The 26,798-nt window shown below is 44.3% G+C and overlaps 2 protein-coding genes across 2 annotated transcripts in view; one reads left to right on the plus strand and one right to left on the minus strand.

Moving 5' to 3' along the window:
• Positions 1–26,301, minus strand: part of T265_11964 (hypothetical protein) — a gene marked incomplete at both ends in the record, with an annotated part of 65,133 nt that extends 38,832 nt beyond the window's left edge. The window contains one exon of the mRNA XM_009178815.1: positions 26,156–26,301. Within this exon, the coding sequence (XP_009177079.1) occupies positions 26,156–26,301 (146 nt within the window). The remainder of the gene's footprint in view (positions 1–26,155) is intronic.
• On the plus strand, positions 449–26,445 carry T265_15631 (hypothetical protein; the record flags this gene model as incomplete). Its single annotated transcript, XM_009178816.1, has 7 exons — positions 449–687; positions 4,767–4,872; positions 12,416–12,555; positions 14,695–14,792; positions 20,791–21,023; positions 25,716–25,819; positions 26,331–26,445. Coding segments are annotated over 7 exons (1,035 nt in total), but the record flags the coding sequence as incomplete, so codon positions are not given.
• Between the last annotated feature and the right edge of the window lie 353 nt (positions 26,446–26,798).

Here is a 26,798-nt window from a genome sequence, read left to right on the forward strand (position 1 = left end):
GCAATACACAGACAGTCGTCAGGAAATGCGTCTTTAAATGAAAACTAATGAAAACTAACTCGCCTTGTTCATCAAAAATCGACCCCTAATAAACGAAACCGATAATTAGGTGAAATTTCCGCAAAATTGATTGCGTTATAAAGGATTCGAATGCATCTTTTCAGACATTCCTTCTCGCATTCCATCGCTTAGTTGGTCTGGTCGCCAGTGTGTGTGATCGGCGCCTTTCATCCGTAAAATATGCGCAGCTTAGTTGGTGAGAAATCTGTTAGTACAGTAATGAAGAAGGACCGAGTTCAGCGACATAGGCTGGATAAGTAGGGGCGTCTGAACTCTTTTTACCCATACGTCGCTCGCTGCTTTTGTCATCGCCTGTTTGCTTGCCTTTCTCGTCCCTAAATTTTAGATACCACGTAACTAGAACAGGGAGGCAATCAGAGCAACGACCATGCTTCCCCCAGGGTCCCAGAACCCGTGGGGTAGCGCTGCCGTTGGGGGGACGACTGGGAACGCATTCCTGTCCAGTAACCGACCAGTCATTGCGGACCTGGCTTTGGCTGCCCTAAAAGAACGTGGTGAAGTCCAGAAAAAGCGAATATGTCCCCAGTTCCGCACTGATCGATCCCTGTTTTTTATGACCAAGAAAAATCCTATTCGACGGATATGCATCAATATTGTGGACGCCAAGTATCCTTTTCGCGATTGTTATTCTTTCACAACCGTTTTTACTCAGTTTTTATAAAAATGGCTTCCATCAGACAGTTGGTTCGTCAACTCAGTTCACTGAGAGTCATTGACTTAGCAGGGTAAAAATGGAACGCTTGCTTCATACGATAAAGCATCAATAGTTGTGGCCTAGCTGCGTTTCTGACCTTTGGGTGTCGATGTTTTTGACGCTTGGCATTTTTTTCGGGAAAAGCTTGATAAAAACGCAATTTTGGTCACCACAGTGGCAAACTATTTGCCCTTTTGTGCAAAATACATTTTGCTAGCGCTCTGCTTGCAGCTGGGGCGTATACGTGTTTAACAATGCAGTAAACGATGGGCGACTTCTCTACGCAGCGATTTATTCGACACAACTGTTTTGTTTGCTGTGGATGTCGCCTGCCAAAAAATTTCCCAACCTAGCCACATTGCCACGCGCTCGATCAATGCAACCGGTGATCTAGATTCGTTACACACGCTCTGACCTAAACTGGGAAGCCAAGGCTACCGATCGATGTGTGGCAGCCGTGGCGCGTGGCCGTCTGTGCCAATCAGAACATGCGGTCGCACGCCCAACGTATTTCAGTGTGGTAAACCAACCTTCTGGTACACGGGCTTGCGTGCGCACGCACGCGCTTACATCATCGCTGTTGTGCTGTTGTGGATGACGGGAAAAAGCTACCAGACCTTGTGCGGCTGTGCTATGCCGTCTGTTTTTAACGCACCCATATGTGCGTGCCCATCACGCTTACCTAGTGCGGCATGTGTACTGGTGCGTTTGGCGACTGAGTGCGTTGTGTACACGTGCAGGGCACGCGTGAAAGACAGCCATCGGGACGTCATCACTGTAGTCAAATCTGGTGTCAAATGACCGACTACACTGAGTCCATCCAAGATGCTATCCGGATCATATTATCCATTCAGTAACCATATTCCGGCCAGTTGTTTTCAGTAGCTTTTGGTTTCTGTCCGTATCTCACTCCTGGCCAGTGTCACAAGACAGAATAGCAGCTCGTGTCGGTTGACGTAGGCTCGCAGTTGTAACCTTTGATCATTAGGGTAGAAAATTCGTTGCCTAGCTAGTGTCGGTTGTAGCTGTAACATTTGATCATTAGGGTAGAAAATTCGTTGCCGTCGATACTTCAGCCTAGGGTTTTCGAGTCCCGAGCAATTCCCTCTCGGTCGATGCGAGCAGACTACATTCCTAGAAGAATTGCACTGGTTTCACACGAATAGACCTGAAGTAAACAGATGATGTTATCAAGTGGTATGCTACAATTCTGTGAAAGTTCTCCATGGGAAGGTGGAAGATGTTTTCAGCTTCAGTCAACATCTGATTTCGTCATCCGTATCGACAGTCAATCTTGGCAATGACGGGGAATTTAAATGTCCATCATCTTACCATCATCATCATCATCATCATCTTCCCTTCCTCATCAGCAACCATCCGTTGATCAGTGTTGATATTAGTTAAACCAATAGACATCCATGCATAGATGGAAGACCATGGACACTTTTCACCGAAGATGGCGCTACACGCAAACCATTGTCTTGGGTATGAGATTGGCGATACAACAGGATGTCTACAGCCGATCTAAAAAGGTTGGCATAACACAGGACAGCTGTAACAGTTACTGATTTACCACTGAGATACCGTATCCAGTTTCTTGAAATTTCAGTGTAATACCACACAGCATAGCACCACGCAGATGTTTTGAGGAGCTGTCCATTAGCGAGCCATCATTGTGTTGGTGAATGACCTCATAGTTAGCAATGTCATCGTTCTTAGGATAAGACGGTCGAACTGATCATGATTAGAAGATGGAGAAAACTCACCTTAGCTTCGAGGTATTTACATTTAGAGTACGCTGGTAACCTACAAGGTTGGTCCCGCTGATATGTGTTTCCAAATGCTATGAAAGTTCAACTGGTCAAAAATGAGCCAGGGAGACTGAACCCCTTCCAAAGATTTCACCTGTGTTGTGGCGCTGATACTTGTCTCATCGCAAAGCTTCCCATTAGCCTCTCCTCCTCAGGCCTCTGTTGAGTGCCAAGTTCTCCCAAGACTTCAAATGGAAAGTACAGTTCTACAGAATTACCACATCCCCGTCCCAACATGGGATACTTTGGTGTAGATGACAAGTTACCTGGCCTGCAAAAGCCTTCATGGGGCTATCTACTGTGTCCGGAGGTTTTGGTGAGGTCGGTAAACATTCCACAGGTGGGCAGTTCTATTCAAAACGCTCGCTCTGTATTTGTGTGCAACAACGACTAGGGCAATCGATACTGCTCTCTAGGACCGATGTTTTCTCTGATGCCAGCGTCTGATCGACTGATCCGGATATGAGCTGGGCATCTGTCTGCAGTGCACAACACTTTCATTTCACGTTAGTTTTCGGACTTCGTTCCACTACCTTTCCCTTAACATTTTCTCATCCTTGGCTGGTGATAAGCTACTGTAGGTAGGTCAGCCACCACGTAAGTCTTCATTCTATGTTAGGACATTTGACATCGAATTCCCGCCCGCCTTAAGGGGTGGCTGTTTGATGTTGAAAGGTGATGTTTCCAAGCTGCCAGAGTTCGTTGGATGTTGATCAGGCGGTTGTTTATCTGTTCGCCGAGCTTTGCAATTGAAGTGCAAACGTTTCGTCACCATACGGGGAAACATCCTCAGTGCGCACCCAAGTGTGCACTCATCCGAGCTACCAGTATTTCAAAAAATTACCAGAATCCGTTTTTTCACCAGTTTGTGACTTGCTTTTCTGGCTGTTTTGTCCGTTGGATCTTGAATTATTCTGAGGAATACCAATCTGTTCTATTAGCTGACCAGTGACAATTAGTAAATTCATTGTGTACCAAATGAAGTTAAATTACGTACAAATTAAAACATCCTGCGTGGTCAAGTGCGCCTTTCTCTGAGAAGCTTCCACCCGAGGAATCAAAACAAGTGATGTAAGCAAGCCTGTTTGGACGGTAGGGCTTTACATCGACAGCCCACAACCGGTTTCACCCTTTTTGGGGCTCATCAGGTGGGCGCAGTCCCCGAGTTTCCGTCAACTTTATGTACTACATGAAACCGGATTGCACGAAATTAGCGAAATACTCTCATTTGCAAACTTATTTGGTTTTTCGAGAGACTCACTTGGAACCCAGCTCGTTTGTGATGTTTCCAGGCAACTGAATGTGCTGCACCAGGCCGCCGCATGCTTCTTTCGCTACTATGTTCGAGGTATCGCGATACATGTATACTCGTAATGCACTACTCACAAAGTTGCTGAAAATTCTTTGACAGCGGACAGCCGGTTGTGCCCGGCTGAACATCTCGAACATCGTAGCGACTCAAACATGCGGCGGCCTGGTGCAACACATTCAGTTGCCTGGAAACATCACAAACGAGCTGGGTTCCAAGTGAGTCTCTCGAAAAACCAAATAAGTTTGTAAATGAGTGTATTTCCCATGATTGGTTGACTTGTAGGAGGTCGCGTTAGTTAGCGGTCGGTTGGAATTTTGACAAGGAGACTGTTACGTTTTCAGTTGCCTGGAAACATCACAAACGAGCTGGGTTCCAAGTGAGTCTCTCGAAAAACCAAATAAGTTTGTAAATGAGGGTAGTTCGCTGATAAGGCTTTACCTTGTTCAAATGCGCAAGTTAGTCACGCTGCTGATCAGCCGTCCACTGCTTAGTGTGCAATTAGGCTGTATCTGAGGAAAAGCCGGCATCACTAACATAAACCTCATTACTCTTTCCGTTGCGACCTCTAGTGCAAGTTTCTAGTGCCCAATTCAAGGCTTACGGTCACCGGAATGGTTTATCTAAGTGATGGTCTGACAACTAATCAGCTACCCAGAATCTTTGTGAGTAGATCCTATCATTCATATTCGTAACAGCCTCTTATATGTTCCTGTGAGCATGCTGGGCGTCCTTTTGACTCGCTCATTCTCTTCGATGTGTGTGTAAGTGGGTGAGTGGGTGTAAAGCATGCGGTAGCCCACCGGCAATGCATGCGTGCCGCTTCCACTTCACTGCTACTCCTTAACCCAACTGTTTGTTGTCTTTCCAGGCCCTTTGACTATTTTATTCTGGTAGCTATCCTTTGTAATTGTCTTGCCCTGGCATTTAACCATCCCTATCCGAATGACGATTCCAACGCAGTAAACCAAGTTTTGGTGAGTCCATTTCAGATGCTTATTTCTCGTTGATACGATTCTAAATGAATGACAAATCTAGTGGTAACACACTACGTATGGAGTTACTGAAAACTCCGTGACATGAGGCGGCCTGGGGTGGCGCACTCAGTTCAAGCGGTCCTTCGTAAAAAAGAGATTCAGCTAGATTCAAATGAGCCACTTGTCAAAACCAACTTTGTGAGCAAATGAGAGTATTTTTCGGAACGTTAGGTCGTTTTCATTCGATGTTAGCTCAGGGGAATTCAGTTCATGTTGGTTTTCCTCCATACCCAATGTTGGCTCTAAAACGAAGGATTTTGTGTACTCCAAGTGTTGGTCTGTTTCAGTGTAGAGTCCAATATACAAACGACTGTGAAACATCAATTCTCGTTGATAAATCAACATGAGGAACAAACAACCAATCTCCTGGTGATCCAGTTTGTCGACATTTCATTTACTATATTTAGTGTGGATCAGCAAATTACAAAACACACGCGTTCAGGGTTGGTACTTTAAGAGGCTACATGAGTTGGCGAAATACACTAATTCGCAAAGTACAGTCGTGTCATCGATAGACTTGGTGGGATTTCTATTTAATGATATCCTTCAACTGAGTGTGCTGCACAAGGGCAGCTTCATAGTTCAGTTGGCGACCAACCTACTCCCCATAGGGTTGCTTAATAGCATAAAGGAAAGATTCATTGACGCTAAGGTAATTTACAGATGAGCGTTGTCCGCCCATTGCCTACAGTTTTGTGTTCGAATAGAACATAAGGGTGACGGAAACCAGGGGCTTGGGCCAACCCGATGAGTCCCAAGAGGGGCAAAACCTGTAAAGGCTGTCGAAGGCTTTTCGGTAGCCTAGTTTCCTTTAAAAACGGTCAAAAAGCTTCAGTCAAACATTGAAAAGCTTGGAAATCATTATTACTAGAAGGTTTGAACGGAAACAACAACTGCTGACCCCTTGACATAACACACTACTCATGCAATCAGTAAGAACTCTTTGGCAGCACACGACCGATGTTGCTCATCGACCGGGCCTAGTCCCCAAGTTTTCATCGCCTCTAAATCCTTCTTTAACACTAAGTGGTAGGCAGATAGCGAAATACACTCATCTCTACTTGACTCAGCTGATTCCCTCATTTATACTGCGTAGAATATCATAACCGGGGGTTCTGCTGTTAACGATGACTTAATTTGCAACTGAGTGCGTTTCACCAACGACTGTTATTCTGTTGTACCCGTATGAGTACAACCGTACTTATAGACGTAGTTAGATGTGGTAAGGATCTGCAATCTGTCCTTTGTAGGTGGTATTAGTTTGTGTGTGCTTTTTTTGGGGTCAGCGGCAGATAGCGTATTTTTTGACGACGTTTTTCAAGTGTTGGTTTACCTTATTTTGACTGTCGCCCGCCTTGAATGCCAGCAGAGTGCATTCTTTTTCTTGGGTATAAAGAAGACGCTTTGTTTAGAATCGGTTCGAACTGGGTTCGAAGTTTTCGCTACGTGCCTCCAGCTGTCCAATTATTTCAGGAAAGCTCAGAAATTAGTCGTGTTACAACGTCTAAAGTACGCTACCGTGAAGTTGTCAAACGGAGTACAGGTCCTAATGGATGATTGAGCTACTTTCTAATTTTTATGGCATCTTTACAAACGTCTCCGCATCAGCTGGTATCCTGCCACATGTGCCTTGAAACAGTGTCCTTATAAGGTGTCCTAAACCCCTTAGTAAACACTGCAGTCTAGCATTGCTGTGTATCGATTCGACATCTGACCGAAGTCATTCCCGTAGCCAGTTCGTGAAGTTTCCACGGGCACAAATCAATGGTTGCAATGACTGCAGTTCGACTGCATGCCTTCACCTCCAGCGTGAATGAAATCCAGTGAGCCTAAGTTTCTCAAGTGTCTGGTTTTCGGATAACAGAGAAATCAGCTTTTGTATGGTACACCGGGTGTTTCGCTGTATACCTTCATACGTACACTGCAGAACAATATCAGATAAGTGAATAAAACAGAAAATGAGCCATTGGAATTGGGAATGGTGTCATCCACGAAGGTCAATTCAGCGTTATGACAGATGTTCACACACTTCTGAGTTCGAAGTTCTGGAAGCAATGGATTCAACAAACTACAACACTTTACCATTCCTGGTCCTGTACACGATATTGAACTCAGCTTTCGAATCGGGAAAATGCCCAGTTTCAAGTAGATGATGGGCTATCGATGAAGCCGGTATTAAGCGTGCACTTGCCTCCTGGTTTGATGTATTATATGAGCGTGGTGGAGTGGAGCGTTCAACATGCTGCCCCATCCAAATCGGAATGTGTCCTGCTTGTGTTCCCTGTCAGTTTTCTTTAGGACGGTGACCCAGTTTTCACACGCAAAACGGCAAACGAACATGGCGTACCGAGGAAGTGGGAGTTCGACTGCAGAGGTAGATTATTGAATGTTTGACGGCGTAGTAGACACATTGAATGACCGAAGTTAGATAAACACTACTCCACAAGCTTACGGAGGTCGCTTCCCCGGAATATCAAATTTAGTGAAACTTCTATTCTTAGAGCTAAAACAATACATGCATTCCCTGTTTTTTTGTTAGTTTTGGTATGTATGCCTTTGAGTGAGATGTCTCTTCCTGATATCCAAGCTCGACGTCTACGATATGTTCCACGCCGATTTTTTTCGTTCTTTCATGAAGGGATCTAACTAAACCCTTTTTGTAAGACGTCGAAACAAAACTGGAGAAATGGGGTTAGTGACCAGCCCAAATGCGATGTCAGCGAAATGACTCGCTAAATCTTCCATCGTTTCAGCGAGTCAGAAAGACAACCATGTGGTTCACCTTGTGCTGAACTGTCAATGTGATACTTAGATGAGTGATATTCGATGCCTGGGATAACTCCATTGTCTCTGTTATCCAAACTTGCCAATGTCGAACGAAGAAATTGATTCACTACTTTGTTTTTTGTCCAACACTCGTTGGTCTCCTCCGAACAAATTACTCTCTATCCTACGTGTGACCACCGCCAGTTTTACATCGAGAGCATCCATGAGATACCTTCCTTCTTTGATGATAGACATCTTCCTTATCTAGATGTTGATGCTGCCGTCCTGGGCAGGATGAAAGAGACAGTACTACACACAGTCGAAACGGCCATCTACGTAGGTGTGCAACATCTTACTCGGTCCTACGCCCTAGTCCCAGCATTCTTTATTTGTCCAATTCATACACATATCTTCACGTAAACTCCTTCCACTGACGACCTATTGTTCAACTGTCAGCGGAACATTATGCCATATGACAAACTGTATGTATGTTTTCGCTTCCCGCTGATATACGTCGCTGCTTCGGCAAGTCTGTAAAACAAACCCGCGGTTACGGTTAATACGCTAGCGCAGGCAAATGGTATGAAATTGGGACAACCTATTTAGTTGTGTATGTTTGACCCGTTTGTTTCCCTCACACCAACAGCGCAATCGATCGGCTGGGCGGTAAACAATAGGTCGGGTGTTTCATGGTGCATCTCCACCAAGGGGACTGTTGCGACACATTGCCTTATCTATGACGTTTCGACGGATTCCATAAGGTGATCGCAGATATCAGTGTAAATCAGCCACACATGTTTATCGATTGACTAAAAGTCGCGTCCCAGTGAGGAATAGCTGCACAGAAGTTGGAGGAACGGTAGAATTATATAAGTTATCTGTGTGTGTTCTTCGCCCACCTTGGACTCACTCCAGTTGGAAGCACCGCTATGCCAAATGTGGTGAAATTGACAACTGTGGAACGAACGGGGTTCGTTTAATGGTCTGGGCTGAAAAACGAAGCATTGTTTGGCGTAAACTTGGCAAAATACTAGATTGATGCCCGTTCTCATCATTGGTTCAGTGGGGAAATTAATCACACACAAATCACTTGCCTTTAGAATTGTGCTTTTTTTCCGGATGTTTAGGTGTTAGAAATTCAGTAGAAAATACAGCATAACTTGCCTGTCGTGGAAGGATCTTCAGCGGATTCCAGAACATTTTGTCGATCCATTTGGTTTCTTGTCTATAACAGAAGCTGTATCACACACTGTATAGAGATGACACACTACTCATAAGGTCGCTGAAGACTTTTTCACAGCCCACTACTGGTTTCGTTCTTCTTGGGGCTCATCAGGTAAGTGCATTAGCCGAGTTTCCAACATCCTTATGTGTAGTGTGTTACGTCTATACGGTGTATTGTGACATCTCAAATATCATACCAACTGAAACTTGAGGCGGCCGGGTTGTAGCACAATGAGTTGAAGAAAAATATCATAAAAAACGATGGGTTCAGCTGGGATCCAGATGAGTCTCTTGTGAAAACCAAATTGGTATGTAAGTGAGTATATATGTTGTATCACACACTTTTTTCAGTGAATTACTGGAGCTTTGGACTCATTCCAGCGTCGTCCAGACTGAGGGCGCCAGATATCTCTAGGTGACTAGAATGTTTAACCAAAACGTAGCAAACTTTTCAAATACTTGTCATCCTCTGTCTGTGGCTTTACAAAAGACCAAATTTTCAAAGATAAGTTTATATGATGACCACAGATAAGGTCACGTATCACCAGGATGATATTTCAGCGGAACTAACGGCTACTGTGGTAAGTTTTGTAAGAGTGAATCCTCCACAGAAATGCCAATCACCTGAAGTATCTACACGAAAGTTACTCTTTATCCATGGGTAGATCGCCTGAATACCCTGTTTTGTCATGACTTTCTTTAGGGGAGGTCACCGTGTTGGGAAACGGATAATAATCAGGCTATCATGCATCTCTGTACCATACTAACTTGATTGATTACCTCCAATTTTCATTGAAACCGTTGAGTGTCATGCATGAAATCACTGAAAATAAATAATATAATAATGGGATAATCAATCAGCTGTAACAACCCAGCTGCCATGCTACCTGAAGGAAGCATGAGGGCTGGGGTACTGCCAGGTTGTCCAAGCTTAGGCAGGAAAAGTCGAGGATACAGCGGTCGGGTTCGAACCACGGATTTTCCGGTCAATAAATTCGCGCTTTAACCCCTGAGCTATCTCGCCAGCAATTACTAAAGAAGACAAATTGAGTTCAGTCATAACGAGCCCTTTGATGGCAAATCAACCTGAACCATACGACCGAGTCGACTTCATATGGCGTTCCCGATGGTCAGCTGGTTCACCGAGTTTGGCAATTTCGATGCAAACATTTCGTCGTCAAAGCGTGGTGTTGTGGCACTGCGTCGTTTGTACAATCTCACCTACCAACACTATTTTATGTAGGCATTTTCACAGCGGTAATTTTTTTTCTTGGGAGATGAACAAACTACTAGGGATCTTCAATTGAACCTGTTCAATTTTGGATAGTTCGGTTCTTTGCGGACAGAATCCTCGACTTAATGGTGTAACCGGTGGCTTTCTCGACGAAAGGTTTACTTTACTACAAACAAAATGAAGTAACCGACACCCAGGCAAGGATTATAAAGGCTAGCGGCTTGGCATGTTCGTTTTTAGAATAAAGACGGAGACATTTCAGGCAGTAGGATCAACAGCATAAAACGAAAACTGACATTCCCTCCACTCTATACTCTGTAGGGATTAACGATGCAGAAAATTGAGTATCCGCCATTTAACAGTGGGGAAATTCCAAGATCCAGGTGGCGCGTGATTAGTAAATAGAACACTGTCGTGAGTTCAGTGCGACGTTCCTAAGATGCACGTTCTTTCAAAGCCTACCTGACCTATTAGTGTGTCTACTCAAACCAACAGAAATCGGGAGGATAGAACTCTACTAGACAGTAGCTCAGGACAAATCGGGCTCTGATTGTTTCTTTATCTGGGGTTTTCGATACTGGCTGAATTGAGCCTGGAGTAGTTCCATTTCATCAGTCACGAAGATGATTTGCTCGTCCATCACTTCGAAGCAGGATATTTTTGGCGGGAACTTTGGAAGATTAACCATGTGGTGGAATCAAAACAGTAGCCCTGCTTGGTTGTTGGTAAGTTTCACCGAGGTGAGAAACTGGATCGCAGACGTATCTTCAAAACGACATTTTCAGTGCCCGGTTTAGTGGGGCATCGAAAACGTCCCCCTTATACCTGCTCGTTGAACAGACTAATAACCAATAAGCAACACGGCCCATTTCCGATACATTGCCATACTAATGCAGTGAACCTATCATCAAGAGACTCATAAAAGTTTGGATTTGAGCTTGTGACAGTGAGTCAGTATGATTCTCGCTGGCAAATGCGGCCATGCCTGAATCCAGTTGGGACTTTGTTTCAAGCGAAGATTTCATAAAAAAGAGTTAGGGATTCTCGCATGGTTGGGAGGCTGCATAAACGTTTCAAGCAAAATAGCCTTGTCTGTCCGCACATTCGTCAGCGCTGTTGGGCCCATAATTTAATGAGGCTGCTTGGTCCTCTAAAACAGGATTCCCATTCTTATATTGCGAACGGAAACTCCCAGCATGGAGTTGGTCATGTCTCCTAGTGATGTGCATGAAAAACCACTATCTGTGCGCTTCAGGTTTGTCGCTCAGTCAATAAGCCATCTTTGACTTGGAGGATAGGCAACTTTTGTATGGAAAGTCAAATGGTGAGTGCTATCAAAACGAATCGAACCCAACCGGATGGGTGCCTAACCATTTAACCTAACAGGAACGTCGACCAAACAGTACATATGCCGTCGACGTTCGACTTTATCCTCGTTTGACTTATTCACGTACTATATATATGTATATATATATGGTCCTCTGTAAACGGATATACGGTTCTTCTGTCGCTTGTAGCACTCTATAGCCTATCGCTTATTCGAGTAATTGAGAAAGAAACGTCCTGTATATTGCGACTACTGCGTTCACGCCAAAAATCGCTAGGGGGACAACTTTTTTGCAGCGCCAGAAATCGGGTATATATTTGATGCTCAAGGAATGAGCTTTGTCTTTTAACCCTTGTGGGGGGAGGTAGAATATAGTAGTCCAAACTATACAGGTTTCATATAAAAACTGGCGGGCATGGTATGCAGTTTGGGTTTGAATGAAGCGTACTATCTCGTCTTCAACTGTGAATTATCTTAGATAAAGCCTATCAACACTGTTGGAAATTATGTTAGCCGTCCAGAGAATAAGAAATACGCGCATTCACATCCAGATCATTCAGACACACAGAGTTTGGTTTACGCTCACAAACCTAAGACGATCGCACCTAGTCAGGAAACCTTCCATCCCAACTAGTTAAATCATCTTCCTTACAGTGTGGTCGCGTCTCAGTTGGTGGTCTACGATATCTTTTGTTTGTTTAATGCGCCAATGAGTGCACTAACTGTTGAGGCCGGGAGCGATGTCCTCGTTCCTGTTCTCATTCTGTTTTCCGACTGTGCTCAGGTGTTTGAGTAGGTTAGCAGGCATGTTTTGTTGAGAGAGATGATGATGAGATCCACATGTGGCTGTTGCCTATTGGGTCGATATTTTCAGCACTCTTTCTCCTCTAACTTCAATGCATTCTTCCTGCCTACCCTCCCTCTCATAACAGGAAAAAGTTGAACTCGCCTTTGTAATTATTTTTACTACGGAATCCGCATTGAAAATTATCGCCTATGGTTTCATCCTTCACCCTGGAGCCTACCTCCGGACATTTTGGAACATCCTGGACTTTTCTATTGTTCTTGTCGGGTAAGTATTGTCCTCAATCAACTGTTCCAGTTGCATGCACACTCGAAATCCTGTTTTCCAGATGGCAAGAAGTGTCCTATGTACAACTTAGGGATATCTAGGTCGTTTCCCAAGAACTAAAAAATAAACCTCGGGGATTGCGCTTACTTGATGAGCCTCAAGAGGGGCGAAACCGTTTGTGAGCTGTTGAGGAGTTTTCAGCAACGTTATGAGTAGTGCATTACGAGTATACATGTATCGCGATATATCGAACACCGTAGCGACTGAAACATGCGGCGGCTTGGTGCAGCACATTCAGTTGCCTGGAAACATAAAAATTGAAAGATTCGGCTGGTTTCCAGGTGAGTCTCTCGAAAAACCAAATTAGTTTGCAAGTGAGTGTATTTTGCTGATTCCGTGCAATTTGGGTTCAGTTAGAACATAAGGTTGACGGAAACTCGGGGATTGCACTTACCTGATGAGCCCCAAGAAGGGCGAAACTGGACGTGAGCTGTTAAAGAGTTTTCAACAACTTTATGAGTAGTGCATTACAAAAAACAAATCAGCCCACAATCCTCCTCCATATTTTCGGTTGTTCCAGTATGCACTCAGCTCAGCAGGCCTTCCCGTTGAGTTCTTAACCATTTATTCAAAAACGGAAGCGATAGGCAACGATGGTGTTACAACAGATCCCCAGTGGCAGTACACAGTCTCTTATACGCAAAATGCTACGTTTGTGCTAGGACACATTTCTCTGCATAACGCGAGATTCTTCTACAAGTAGGTTTTTAAATGTTTCATCAGGAGAGTTCTTTTTGTAGTCTGCTCATTTCTGGAAGGTGGGAATTGAATTGACGTTAACCACAGCAGGGTTGTTTTGAATGTCCCCTTTGACCAGTCTTCCTAGGCGGCTATTACCACATTTGCATTTGTGTTATATCTCCCGTTGTTATCAGTCTAACTTTGCTGAATTGTGCTTGTCGTTGTTTCGTGCGGACCGCTGGTTGAAATCACATCAGAGCTGACACGATTAAAACAACTTGCGTTTAAGAGAAGAAATAAATGTGGTTGCCAGCACACAGATATGGATCGCACTGGTGCATACGGTCGGTGATTTGGGATGCCTCATTGGTTAGGGCGTAAGATCCATGGTTCGAACCAAACCCCAGAAAATTGATTGCTCCTATTTGGGCTTAAGCAGCTTAGCAGACCCTCAGCCGTTCCTTCTGGTGGAACCGCAGCTAGGCACAGAAAGGGTGATGCAGTTGAACAATCATGTGGCGAAAGGAAATTTGATAGAGTTACGGGGTGGAACGAATCGAGGAAAAATCGTTTGCAGAAAAATCAAGCGATGAAAAACGACAAGGACATCGTGACGAGTGAACGTCAGCACTGTTTGAGCAGTCTCTACCCAGATTGGTTTTCGAATGACCTACATGGCTCACTGGTAAACCATATGCGTCGTCCGGAAACACATCTGAACACTTGGACTAAAATGCAAGTGAAAACAATGTATCTGTATCCCTATTCTTTTTTTTCGGATGCTGGACCATCTCTACTGCGAGAGTGGCTCCGCTCTTGAAAGTTTTGAATGTTCAAAAAACTTTGTAATGTGAGATCACTTTCCTTCTCCGTTCACCTATGGAATGATTTTTGCTGTGATAACTCAGCAGACAAGAAAACAGTACAAAACGTATGCGTCTCATGGTTTTCATCTTGCCATCGTTGCAATCTCTGGTAACAATACATGTTACTCTGAAGTAGGTGAAATAGACCGGCTTTTGGACGGATAGCGGCATTTGTCCACAGGACTGTTTGCGTTAAATCACTGTCCTGGGTGAATGCTCGTCAGTCATCCATGGTTGTTCCTTGATCGGGCATTTATGAACCACTGTGACATCACCAGTCGCAAGAAGGCAGTTTTCTCAGCCGCTATTCTCTGCGCGAGGGCTAAGAGGTCGTCTGATTAGTGGACTATTTCGAAGACGACCAGTAGACTCTTGAGTGAATTTAATTATCCTTCTCCGTTGATATTGATGGTTCGTTCCTTACTGTCTCATGGAAATCAGGTTTTGTCACTGGAATTCCTCCCGGAAAACGAGTTCTACTGTCCACCCCGCCACTAACGCGTTCAAAAATTCCTCCGTTTTTTCTCTTCAGGCTGTCCTCCAAAGTACTGGAAGGAACCAGCGCAGATGTCAAGGCACTTCGAGCCTTCCGTGTCTTGCGACCGCTGCGTCTGTTGTCAGGGCTGCCAAGTATGTTGCACACAGAATTTACCTGACAAATAGTATACGTGTACGAGCGACTTTTTAATAGTTTAACTGATGATCGCTTCCATTCGAAGTCTGTCTCTCTGATTTTTATCGTATACTTGTGTTTATACGCGGTCTTCTCTTCCGCTGGAACGATTTTAGCTACACAATGTCCCGGTGAATTTGTGACTGTTTATTAGACAAATTACGACTAAGAGGCGTGACCGTGAAATCCTTCTCGTACGGATAGCCTCCTTATTGATCGGTCTCTCGATATTGATCTGAGCGTGATCGAATCAATCAGGGATTTTCACAGACGAGTGAAGTCAGCAGTCCACTTTTGTACACCATCCAAACTGTCAAGACTGCTTTTGAGGATTCGAGGTTTAGTGCTTGCATTTCAGGCATGAAATACATATGATGAAGAACATCATAAATGGGAGATTCAACTGGGTACCAGGGGAGTCTCCCATTAAAACCAAATGCAGTGCATATGAGTGTATGAATCGAAGTTCGTGTGTCCAAGTAGAACATAAGGCTGACGGAAACTCGGGATTGCACCTACCTGATGAGACCCTGGAAGGGCGGAACTGCTCGTGGGCTATTTAAGAATTTTCAGTGACCTTATGTGCAGTTCATTACGTTTATACGAGTATACGTTTGCTTTTTATGTTCATTTTTCAACGATCTTTCAGTTTGATGGAATAATGGGGCAATTTTTGAATTTTGTTCAAGTTAAGAATTTTCAGTGACCTTAAGTGCAGTTCATTACGTCTATACGAGTAAACGTTTGCTTTTTATGTTAATTTTTCAACGATCTTTCAGTTTGATGGTATAATGGGGCAATTTTTGAATTTTGTTCAAGATTTCATCTAGTGAGTGCACTAACTATATGCTGAAAGCCGAATAGCTGTTTTCTACTGGTTGGTACTCTATGCTGAAAGCCGATACACTCCGAATAGCTGTTTTCTACTGGTTGGTACTTATCAGAAGTGTATGTCTTACGAGTCTTTAGGAGATGCTAACTTTGGTTGGTGGTCGGACTCCATACCTTTCGGCCACGAGTGGCTGATCGGCAGTTCGATTAAGTCGCACGTAGGCAGAATACAGGGCCACTCGGCTGTCCAGTCATGGAATTCGCATTACATTGTCGCGTGTTGACCATTTGCTCGAGTGACGATTTACAACGGTTTCCCATACTACTATCAGACTTTTAGCACAAGTGGGTGACCAATCTGGAGCCATCAGTCAGACTGAAATTCCTTATTTGTGCATTGTCCGCCCCCTCCCCTTTGAGGTGGTGGGCCAGTACGCCTAAAGAGCAACTCAGTACTATTACTCGGATCTGTTTGAGCAAACTGCCCAGTAGGAAGAACAATTCACATGACGGATGAGCCTTCCATCTGGGATGTCGTCGCTGTAGGAGCCGGTCAGCATACGACCGCGTGATGTGAATTTCCCGATTGAAGAATGATTAGTGATATATCCTGTTCAAGTAAGAGTTGACCACGCAACTGACCAGTTGCTCGGGACCCGATGTTATTGTCTTCAACTGTCAGCCACCAGGTTGCAACTTCGAACTAAACGGAAGGTCATGAGACAGAATTTCCATAGAAATTAGTGAGATTCTAACATGGATAAGACTTTGTTATGCATGTTGGCTCTCTGGACTGCACCAATGACTGGCTGAAAGCTACTGCTTATGAAGTCAAAATGAAAGTGCAAAGAGAAACAGTCAAACGTGGACCCTACTCAACGTGTCCCCAGCTTCTGGTGGTCATTGGAATAGCTGCCAGCTACTGTCTGGATACATAGATGAGAGGTCAAGGAGTGTGAGTTACGATTAGAGTATACGGCTACACCGTGTATCTGCAATGCACTGGTTAGTGTTAGGCTATGAAGTCAATTTGATTTTTTTAAGTTCGCTTTTCTTTTACTTGATAGTACAATGCTTTGTAGTGTGGTACTACAGGTAGATCGTTCGAATCCGCAAATAACTTATCGGTCGTTGTGGTCTGGGTTGAACCAAACTGGCAGTTTCGTAACCCCTGTTTCTCGTGGGCTAAGTTGAGAAGCTTTGACATGCTCAGAAGACCTTGACAGCCCTTTCATAACAATCAGGACTGGGCTAAAGTGCATTTGGAAGTCCAGAACTAATAGCTCAAGAGCTGAGTTCTTGCACGTTTTAATGGGGCTGGGATTTCTACGTGTAGTCACTATGGGTTGGAGCGGTAGATATGCAGTGTTCTCCAATAGGATTATAGCAGGTTCGCGTTGTTAGAGTGTAATCCTGTTTTAAAGAGGGTTTCATTTGACATGGTTCCGTTTATTGATCCATCTCCTCATTATGAAACGTTCGCCTCACTGTGTTTCATTCACCGCCCCACTTTCGATTCCCTCCAGGTCTTCAGGTGGTTTTGAATTCCATTATCACTGCCATGGTCCCCTTGTTACACATCGCACTCCTCGTCATTTTCGTGATCATTGTTTACGCCATCATTGGACTGGAGTTACTGCAAAGCAAATTGCACAGCACGTGCTACAATACGACCACTCCAAAATGTACGTTTTTGTTTTCCAAACATGAGTAAATTAGCTTCCGTTTACGGTCTTCCATTCGTCGCCAGTTTAAGGGTTTGTTTTGCCCATCAACTGTTGATCTCATTTGGTGTATGTGTGCGTGGCGTCTGGAGCGTAACTTCACAGGGTCAGGGACGAAACGTACTCAAGATCAACTAACAAATGGCCTACTTTGATTTGAAAAGGCTGAACGAAAAGTATCCCGCAGCCATTCGCTATTTTGTTCGATGGACGGGTGAGGATTCACAGCATGTTGCAGTACATATGGACAACTTTTCGCGCGTAAAATGCAGAACGCCTTTGAAAGGAACATGGTCGCACTGTGCCAATATTCAGGTGATGTTAAATACCGTTCCAACTCTTTGGACAGTGTCTCATCAAGACAAATATCCACAACCTCAGTGGAAGAACAGCTCCCGTAAGAACGGGAACTTAACCGAATGTTCTCGAATGTGCGTTCTGTCTAGCAAAGTGAGGCACCTTATGCAGCCCCAAACCGAATATTGCGACGCCTAGTTGCAGATCAGCTCTAAGATCACCCATTTTGAGGCTATAAAACCGAAACGCTGTCACAAAAAACCATCAATGGCCACAGACAGTTCCTGGGGAATTTTTTGGATAAATTATGCGAAAAAACGCTTTGACCTGATTTTCGATATCCGACAGAGTGCAGTCGATCAGTTGTTGCTAGATAATGGTTTCACTGGTGCCCGAATCACAGGTTGTTATATGAAGGAACCGGTTATCAATGGTCGGTTTGTGCAGTTTGCACAAAAAGAACACTGAGAACAGGAATAACGAGAAAATCCTGTCAACTGATGCCAGGATAACTGCTGCATGTCCATGTTTAGTAGTTGGATCCAACACTGAAAACCTCTTGTGGTTGTATTACGCCAGTGAGCTAGAAGTACGGTAATATATGTCCACCACAGGCCTCGATCGCATCAACTCAGCCTCTTATGCGATTTCGCACTCAGCTACAGATTCCTATCCGTATGAGGCAAAACTATTCCAACTGCACTTCAGTGTACGAAAGTGATGCGCATAAGTCCACCGAGCAATTTAGTGTGCTGACCTTGGTCACGTGAATAGCTTGACTAGCTCCTCGGTTGGACTGTCGGATGGACATTGATTCCTCCGATCAAGCACTCATCAGCATGCCAAATGTCGCCTTCCATTGTTGTGTGCCGCCGGGTCTTCCTTTGTGAACATTCATCCACCGACTTACTATCTATGACGGATATATAGCTAGTTCGCCCGATCCTTATTGGCTCAGCTCAACAGTGTTCTGAACACCGACAAACACGATGGGGGTAATGGAGCTTCCCGCTTCATAGCACAGTGGACTGCATTTCGCTTGCTCCCACGTACCAGTGGGCCGTCTTTTGGGCGACTGGTTTGCTAAGAACGTTGCAACTGGTTAGTCTTTCGGTTATACTCATGACCAGCCTCGTGTTGGTTTTTGACCTTGTGTGACCGCAGGTGACCTGAGAATACTGTCAAGGTCAGTAATATACATTCTCTCATAGCCGAGCGAAACAGATAACGGGAAGCCGATTACTGCTACTATTTAATAAACGGTTAGTCCATACTGTTTTTGCACCATTTCCACGTCAGTCGTCAACTGTTTCGTATTCTCCGTACCCTTCCAATCCAAGGACAAGGTAAAAGTTCTCTTATTGGTCATCACTGGTTGATTTTCCGACGGGCGTTCTAACGGGTCTGTCAAGCAATGAAAACAAGTGTGTGTATTGAAGCTAGTATCAATTTACCGGTGGGTTCCATGCACATCGATGACGGGTAACTTTTATTTCAACTGGCCAGACACAGTGGCATCTACGAGAGTAAATCATTCAGATACAACACTTTCAGCTCCCAGCTGCCACGGTGCCTTAAGGAAATACGAGGGCTGAGATACTACCACATTGCCCAAGTCTAGTCAGGAGCGATCGAGATGCCAAAGTTGGATTCAAACGACGGACCTTCCTGTTAGTAATTTCGAGCTATCTCAAGCGTGTTCAGTTGTGAAAGCCAAAGACGGAGTCATGAGTCAAGTTACCTTGGAGTTTTGTAGGTTTTTATGTAAATCCATACGACTTTGCGCCTATGGTTAGTCAGAAATTTTAAGTGTCCAGTCGAGAAGATTTGTTAGTTTGTCAAAATTGACAAAAAATAGGGGAAATTGCATTCCGATGTAATTTCTGATTCAATTAAAATCAATTTCCAACCATGGGCGAGTATTATATTTTCATGGACAAGGCAGTGGTTAAGATATGAGGTTTGGTTTACTGAATTCGAACTATATAGGCAGTTAATTGTATGATGAACACACGGTCATTGGATTGATAAAAAAATATGTCTCCTACCTGACCATGTCAGCACGGATCCGGGGCGGGATGGCCCAAGTACTTAGAGCGCGAATTTACCGACCGGAAGGTCGGTCCGTCGAAACCAACCTCCGCATCTCGACTTCCCCTGTCTAGGCTTGGGCAACCTGGCAGGATTCCAGTCCTCTTGCCGCCTTCATGCAGCTAGGCACCGAAAGGGTGCTGCAGCTGAATGATTTATTTATTATTTATTATTTATTCAGCACTTATCTGAGGATAATTTGACCCCAAGGGATTTGGTGTATTTGACTTGCCCGAAGAGAATAATTGGTGATTGTAGCGAAGGAGATGGGTTGTAAATCAATCAGGAAGTGTTGGTCCTGTCTTCTTGTAAACACAATCCGAGCGAATTGACTTGCGACCCAGAGTAGGTCTTATGGATATCCAATCCAGAGCCTAGCTTCGGTAGACCCTATTTATGTAATCCAAATTCATCACTACGATGTTGGAGCATCAAGGTTCCGTGTAGACTGAGACACTCATTTTCAATGGCAGAAAATCTTTCGTCTCAGACACCTGTGTTTGTAGTCCTGTAGGAATGACGATAGGTCAGTCGATGCGTTGGACTGTTAAACGCTATAATCGGGGCATATGTGCATGTAATAGGGTGACGCTCGACGGAATCGCAGAGAATATAACTGAGCTGGCGGTGCATTTCCGCCATCCGTGTGCGATGTCCTGAAGAAACTGATAAAAAATGCATAAGGGAGCTCACATTGCTTTCCATACGAATCCGAATCGACTTTACCATGTTGTAAGGGGTGAAACTTAGCGTCATCCAACACTTTTGGACAGCGGACGCTCAGAACTGCCTTCATTGATCCATTCTCCCACTTAATTCATCTTGTCACAGCTCACACAGTTATCTCTCCTTTCCGCTTGTTTCGTTCTTGTTTCTGTTCACGATGTGTCACAGAGAATAGGGCACAACTCCTTGCCTAAAGTATCGAATACTCTAGTATAGGTTTCCCTTCCCACATCTGCATAGCGAAATGACCTTAGTGCTGAATCCTTCCACCCAATCACCTCCACAGACGAAATGATGGCGAACCCGAAACCGTGCACAAACGAATCATCAGCCAGTGGTTTCAAATGCTCAGAAATAGGACCGAATTTCCAGTGCCTAGACTATCCTCCAGATCGATACCCTGGACCACAGAGGGGAATCATCAGCTTCGACAATTTTCTACTCTCAATGCTCACTGTGTTTGTATGTGTGACAATGGAAGGCTGGACTTCTACCGGTTACTATGTGAGTCTGTTTTTGGTGTATTCTGCTTGTGTGTAAACTGTGACGTCAAGCACTGGGAACATGATGGGTGTATTCTTAAAAATACCACCAAACAGTTTGTTTTTAATCCTGGATGCATGTTGCGAAGTTAATTTTGCCTTGAACCCTAAGTCCTATCGCTACTGACAAATCATAAGTAATTTTTTCAGAATGTAAAAAATCACAAGTCACATAGATCTTACTCCTGAAGGTCACCACTGAAGGGAGAACTTTAATGATCGGTTTTCAAGAAATGACGTGTGAAAGAGCAGTTTTAAGTAGTGTATACACTTACCAGCATGTGGTACAGGCATGTTTTCGGCGCTTACTAGTAGGCTGATGACAGTAGGCGGTGAAACTTGGACGAGTTCGTTGAATTCCTTGTCCACGCAGTGGTGCATGATGAGTCTGTTTGTATTTTCCCCTGTGCCTTACGTCTTCGAGTTCTGCTTGGAAGGCAGACCTGGCAAATCTTTTATTAACAATGGCGCCAAAAACCCAGAAACACCGCACCCTTGGCTTCGCTCTTCTTGACTTCATCAGACAGATACTACTGAAGTTTTGCGTATAGATCTTTAACGGAGGGGCATATCTGATCCGTCAAATTATTTTGCACTTGTGGATGGAACACTTTCCACCGGTCCATACTCTTACTGCTAGTTTGTGGCAACCGTGACCATTTCGTTCACCACTTTGACAGGCTGGATAAACAAGCTAAGGAGTACGACCAGTACTCCCATTTGCACGTGAATTTGGTTTTGACCGGATACCCAGCTGACTCCAGCTGAATCTGTCTGCCAACCTGGGTTCAAGTAGAACAGAAAGTTAACGGGAACTTCGGGACTGCGTGTACCAGATTTGACCTAACAACAGTGGAACCGATCGACGGCTGCCGAGGGGTTTTCAGCAACTTCATGAGTAGTGTGTCACATCCGAACGCGATTATTGTGTAAACTCTATATCAACTGTTTTTTCTTGTGTATGCACAAAAGTGTATCAGGCCGACTCATAACGAAAAGTAGATGGCCAGAGCTGTTTCGTCGTCCCCAGTACAGTGGAATTATGGTAAGTACTATCTGTTATAACTTGTCGGGACTGCGTGTACCAGATTTGACCTAACAACAGTGGAACCGATCGACGGCTGCCGAGGGGTTTTCAGCAACTTCATGAGTAGTGTGTCACATCCGAACGCGATTAATGTGTAAACTCTATATCAACTGTTTTTTCTTGTGTATGCACAAAAGTGTATCAGGCCGACTCATAACGAAAAGTAGATGGCCAGAGCTGTTTCGTCGTCCCCAGTACAGTGGAATTATGGTAAGTACTATCTGTTATAACTTGGTGAGAAAGATCGGTGAGACTTGCGTACCACGTCTACCTTTAGGAGAGAATGTTTGTAGCTCACGTTGTTTAGTTGATGGTCGCGTTGTCCGCCTAACTTGGCAATTATAGTGCTTTGTTGTGAGGCGGAGAGGTGATGGTTTGCACAAGCACCGCACTGTAGTGGGTTGTCGGAGAATTTTGCGAACCCTGTGGATAACGTCAATTCAGAGCTCCCGAGTAGCGCTGGTTACTCACTTTTCAAAAGACGCGAAGCGGATCTACGAGAAAACATACTACCCGCATATCCCATCAGTAGTATCCACCGTTACACCATGATCAGCTGTCCCGACAAGCGTAGCCCAATAGTTTCGATGAGTAAAACTGATTATCTATGAAAGATTGTGGATATTCTGACCAAGTTCAGTCATACAGCAAATAACAGATCAATTGGTTACACTCAACGCGTCGAAAGAGTTTAATAACGCCACGCCTATGTGATTTACCGTGAGTTTATAAACGCAGATGCCTACTGAAACTGATTGCAGATATTCACAATACGCCATATCACAAAACCACGTAATGGTTCACCGAAATCCTTCAGCCACGACGCTAATGCCCACAAGAATGCGTTCTGATTTACTGATTCGGTAAAGGACCTAAAATATGTTAACGTACCTCTTTCATCGTTACCATGAAGCAGATTATGTTGTACAATCGACTGGGTAACTGTGTCAGAGAATAAGGTACCATAATCCTTAATGGGGTATTAACAATGAAGTACAACAGCCGGCCCAACCGTGCAGCAGTTAGTGGACAGAACGCATAGCATGTTTCCCGTCTCGGGTTTTCCGCATTACCTAAAAGGCGCCTGCCAACCAAACAGGCTCGGTACAACGCCGCTGAGTTGCGGTGGATGCCATCCGGTACCAACACAAACAGTTTGTTCCCGGGGTGAACCTACCATGGTAAACCTCATCACCACACATTTGCATTCGCTGCCGAACACAAACACAAGACAGCCTATTCCGATCGCCTCCTCTTGGTGACCTGAATTAAATGCTTGTGGATAGTTCATTAATCACGTCTTTTCTCATTTATGGATATATTTTGCTTCAGTCATTGTTTTAGCCTTTCAGCTTTCAGCCTTTCAGCCAAAACTACGTTGTAGGTCAGTAAATGGATTGCAATCACTGCTAAAGTGACCGGTGTACAGTGTGTCACATTGTATGAAAGTGCACCTGAATGTAATCTTTTCAGAGGTTTTGATTGATCTGCACTACCTCGGAAACGTTTATTTAGGAAAAAACTACACAAACTTACGTTCTTTCCTTCGTTGATGTTTGATAGGGTAGTGATCATACGATGAAAGGGTTGAAAGGGTAGCCCTACATTTCTGTAAGTATGAAACATGGCTTGTTACATACCGCTTCTCGGATCGCGCCTCATATCCCTGTCTAAACGTGAGCAAGGACGTCTAGCATCGTGATATTTATTTCAATAAAATAGTGTTAGGGAACATTACAGTTCTTAAAGTGACTGGAGCTCCGGTGGAAGCATCAAATCCTAGAAACCGCCGATTCGTTTTTCATCATCGCGACGCTTTCTTTCAAATTTTTTCCCTATGCCTGTGAGTAATGGCATTCTGGCGACAAAGCAGTGTGCCTAAGCTTATTTTACGAGGTTGCGCGACGGCCGAAACACAGTGTACGTGCATTTGGCATTTCTGTGCAACCGGGAATAGGACAACTTGGATGGGGGATTGTACTGTCTAACCTCAATTCTCGGGCAGATTTATTTTCAGTTGATAAACAAAGATGGAAGAACATCATGGTAAGCATGTAAGACAAGCTGACATGCTCTTTACACACTTGTGACATGTAAACGTCATAGGGAATGTCCTATTACACAGCCGACACTTCCATTTTTTTTGTGTCTGGGCAATCGCAGTTGGTCAGATGTTTGACATTTAAGCTGTTGTTCTATTCCGAACGAACCCACCACACAAGCCGTTTAGCTCTTATGGGAGCATATCAGATATGTGGGTAGAGGGGATGAGACACGCGGCCTTTTGGTTTACAGATCTGGACCGTTGCCTTTGACTCACACGTCTATGAAGCTCATGAATCAGCCCAAGGTCCGACCATACCTGTATGAAATAGTCCGTACTTCAGGACTTTGTTGCCTGAAGCTATCTATTTTAGGGGTTAACCATATTCTTTGAGCAGACAATCATCACAGCCAGTCATTATGTGTAGTGTAGAGCAGAGTAGAGTGCATTCGCCAGTACGATTATTGCCTAAACCGAATGGTACTCTGACTGTAAATATTCGAATGGGCAACGGATGATCAATTCAATTCGTCTAAAGTATCCTTATCAAAGAATGGCTCGGTTGCACTCATTCCAGAAATTTCTCAAGACTCGTCAAATATACGTTCAGTGCTGTGATAATTGTAGGACAGTCACTACGTGAAAATCTTGTTTTTTTTTGTTTGAACAGGATGTGGTTCTCGAGAAATACACTCATTCGCAAGCTAATTTGGTTTTTCGAGAAACTCACCCGGAACCCAGCTGAATCTTTCGTTTGTGATGTTTCCAGGCAACCGTATGTGCTGCACCAGGCGCCTCATGTTTCAGTCGCTACGATATTCGAGATATGGCGATACATATATATTTTGTAATGCACTACTCATAAGGTTGCTGAAAACTCCTCGATAGCCCACGACCGATTTCGCCCTTGCTGGTGCCTGGAAACATCAAAACCGAGAGATTCAGCTGGGTTCCAGAATGGTCTCTCGAAAAATCAAATTAGTTTGCAACTGAGCGTATATTCGCTAGTTTCGTGCAATTGGGTTTCAAGTAGAACATAAGGTTGACGGAAACTCGGGGACTGCGCCTACCTGATGATCCCCAAGAAGGGCGAAACCGGTCGTGGGCTGTCGATGAGTTTTTAGCTACCTTATGAGTAGTGCATTACAAACTATAGGATGTGGTCCTGTTTTATCATGTGGGTTTGGGGCTCATTAGGCACTGGTTGTTTTAGTAACATTACGAATAATACCCATTGTATCTGACCGGAACTCCAGAACTTTCGAAAGGATTCTGAAAAGTACAGATAGCTCATACGAACGAGAAAGCCTTCAGCATTTTGAGTCTTTCTGAGAAGAGCCGTCTCGGCTTCTATGGGGGATCATGTTTTCATGCTGACTTAGGTCTACAAAATATTGACACTGCTACAAGAATCCTGTCGGCTCCATTCACCGATTGGACCGATCCATTTTCAAGTTTTCTCAATGGCTTCTAACACTGTGACTTGATTGTTTTATGGTGGTGATTGGTTTCCACTTTCTGCTTCATTCCCGTTGCAGGTAACGGACGCTGTTGGACATTGGTGGCCCTGGATCTACCTTGTCACGTTAATTCTCCTCGGATCCTTCTTTGTCATGAATCTGGTTCTGGGTGTGTTGAGCGGGTAAGTATGGGTATCCTATTTTTGGGGGGTAAAAAAGGAAAACCGTGTTCGAAGGGACTTTTCTCGGCATAAATATCGCATGAGCAAGTGTTGAGCATTCGATCAGCGATGACTTCGTCACATACGTGCACGTGACATGCCCGTGTCTGCCCTCCATTGGGATTGCGTGAAACCAACACTCGCGATTGTGGCTGTTAGACGATGTGTCACGTGCCCGACAGTCAGCCAATCGCTGCAAAGCAATCATTCGTCAGATGTTACACTTAGCTCTGTGAGTGAGCCCCCAGTTGACTCGTCGTATCGTTGTAGATCTTGTTACCACAAGTGCATTCTTACTTTGAGGATATAACAAAGAACATCTGTAGAGATATGTTGAAGGAGAAATTGACAATCTCGGTCTTCATCTGCCGATTATTGTCTGCTTCATACTCATGATCCACATCCTGTTTGGTTTCTCCTATTCCCGTCCATACTTCACGCATTTTACATTCCCCATGTGTTCATATGACAGAGAGTTTAGCAAAGAAAAAGAGAAGATTGACCGAACCCTGTTGTTTCGCAAGGAACGACAGGCGAAGCGGGAACAGCAAGATTACCTGGGCTATAAAGAGTGGATAGAAGTGGCAGGTAAGCCCAACTTTCAACTGTTTTATGCGGAACGATGTACATACTGACATCCCCGACTTCCCCCATGAATATGTTTCGGAAAGAAAAACACAAGCTAGTGTCGCAAGCCAGTTTTGACTAAGTTCTCTCTATTTAAAATTGTACAACCTTTTTTTCAAGCATTACTTTTGACAGGGCATGTTTTATTGATCGTTTCGCTTGGCACTCGGAATTTAGTTCACCTGAAGGCAACTGTTTTCCATTCTCTCACATCCGTTTATTTTGTCTGATCGAAATCTCTCTTTCATTTTAAACTAGCTAGAATCCAGGTGGGCCTGTTCGTTTATCGCTTTGTCGTTGTGTTTGTGCTGTG

Source organism: Opisthorchis viverrini (assembly GCF_000715545.1).
Source record: "Opisthorchis viverrini unplaced genomic scaffold opera_v5_671, whole genome shotgun sequence".
NCBI classification, from domain to species: Eukaryota; Metazoa; Platyhelminthes; class Trematoda; order Opisthorchiida; family Opisthorchiidae; genus Opisthorchis; species Opisthorchis viverrini.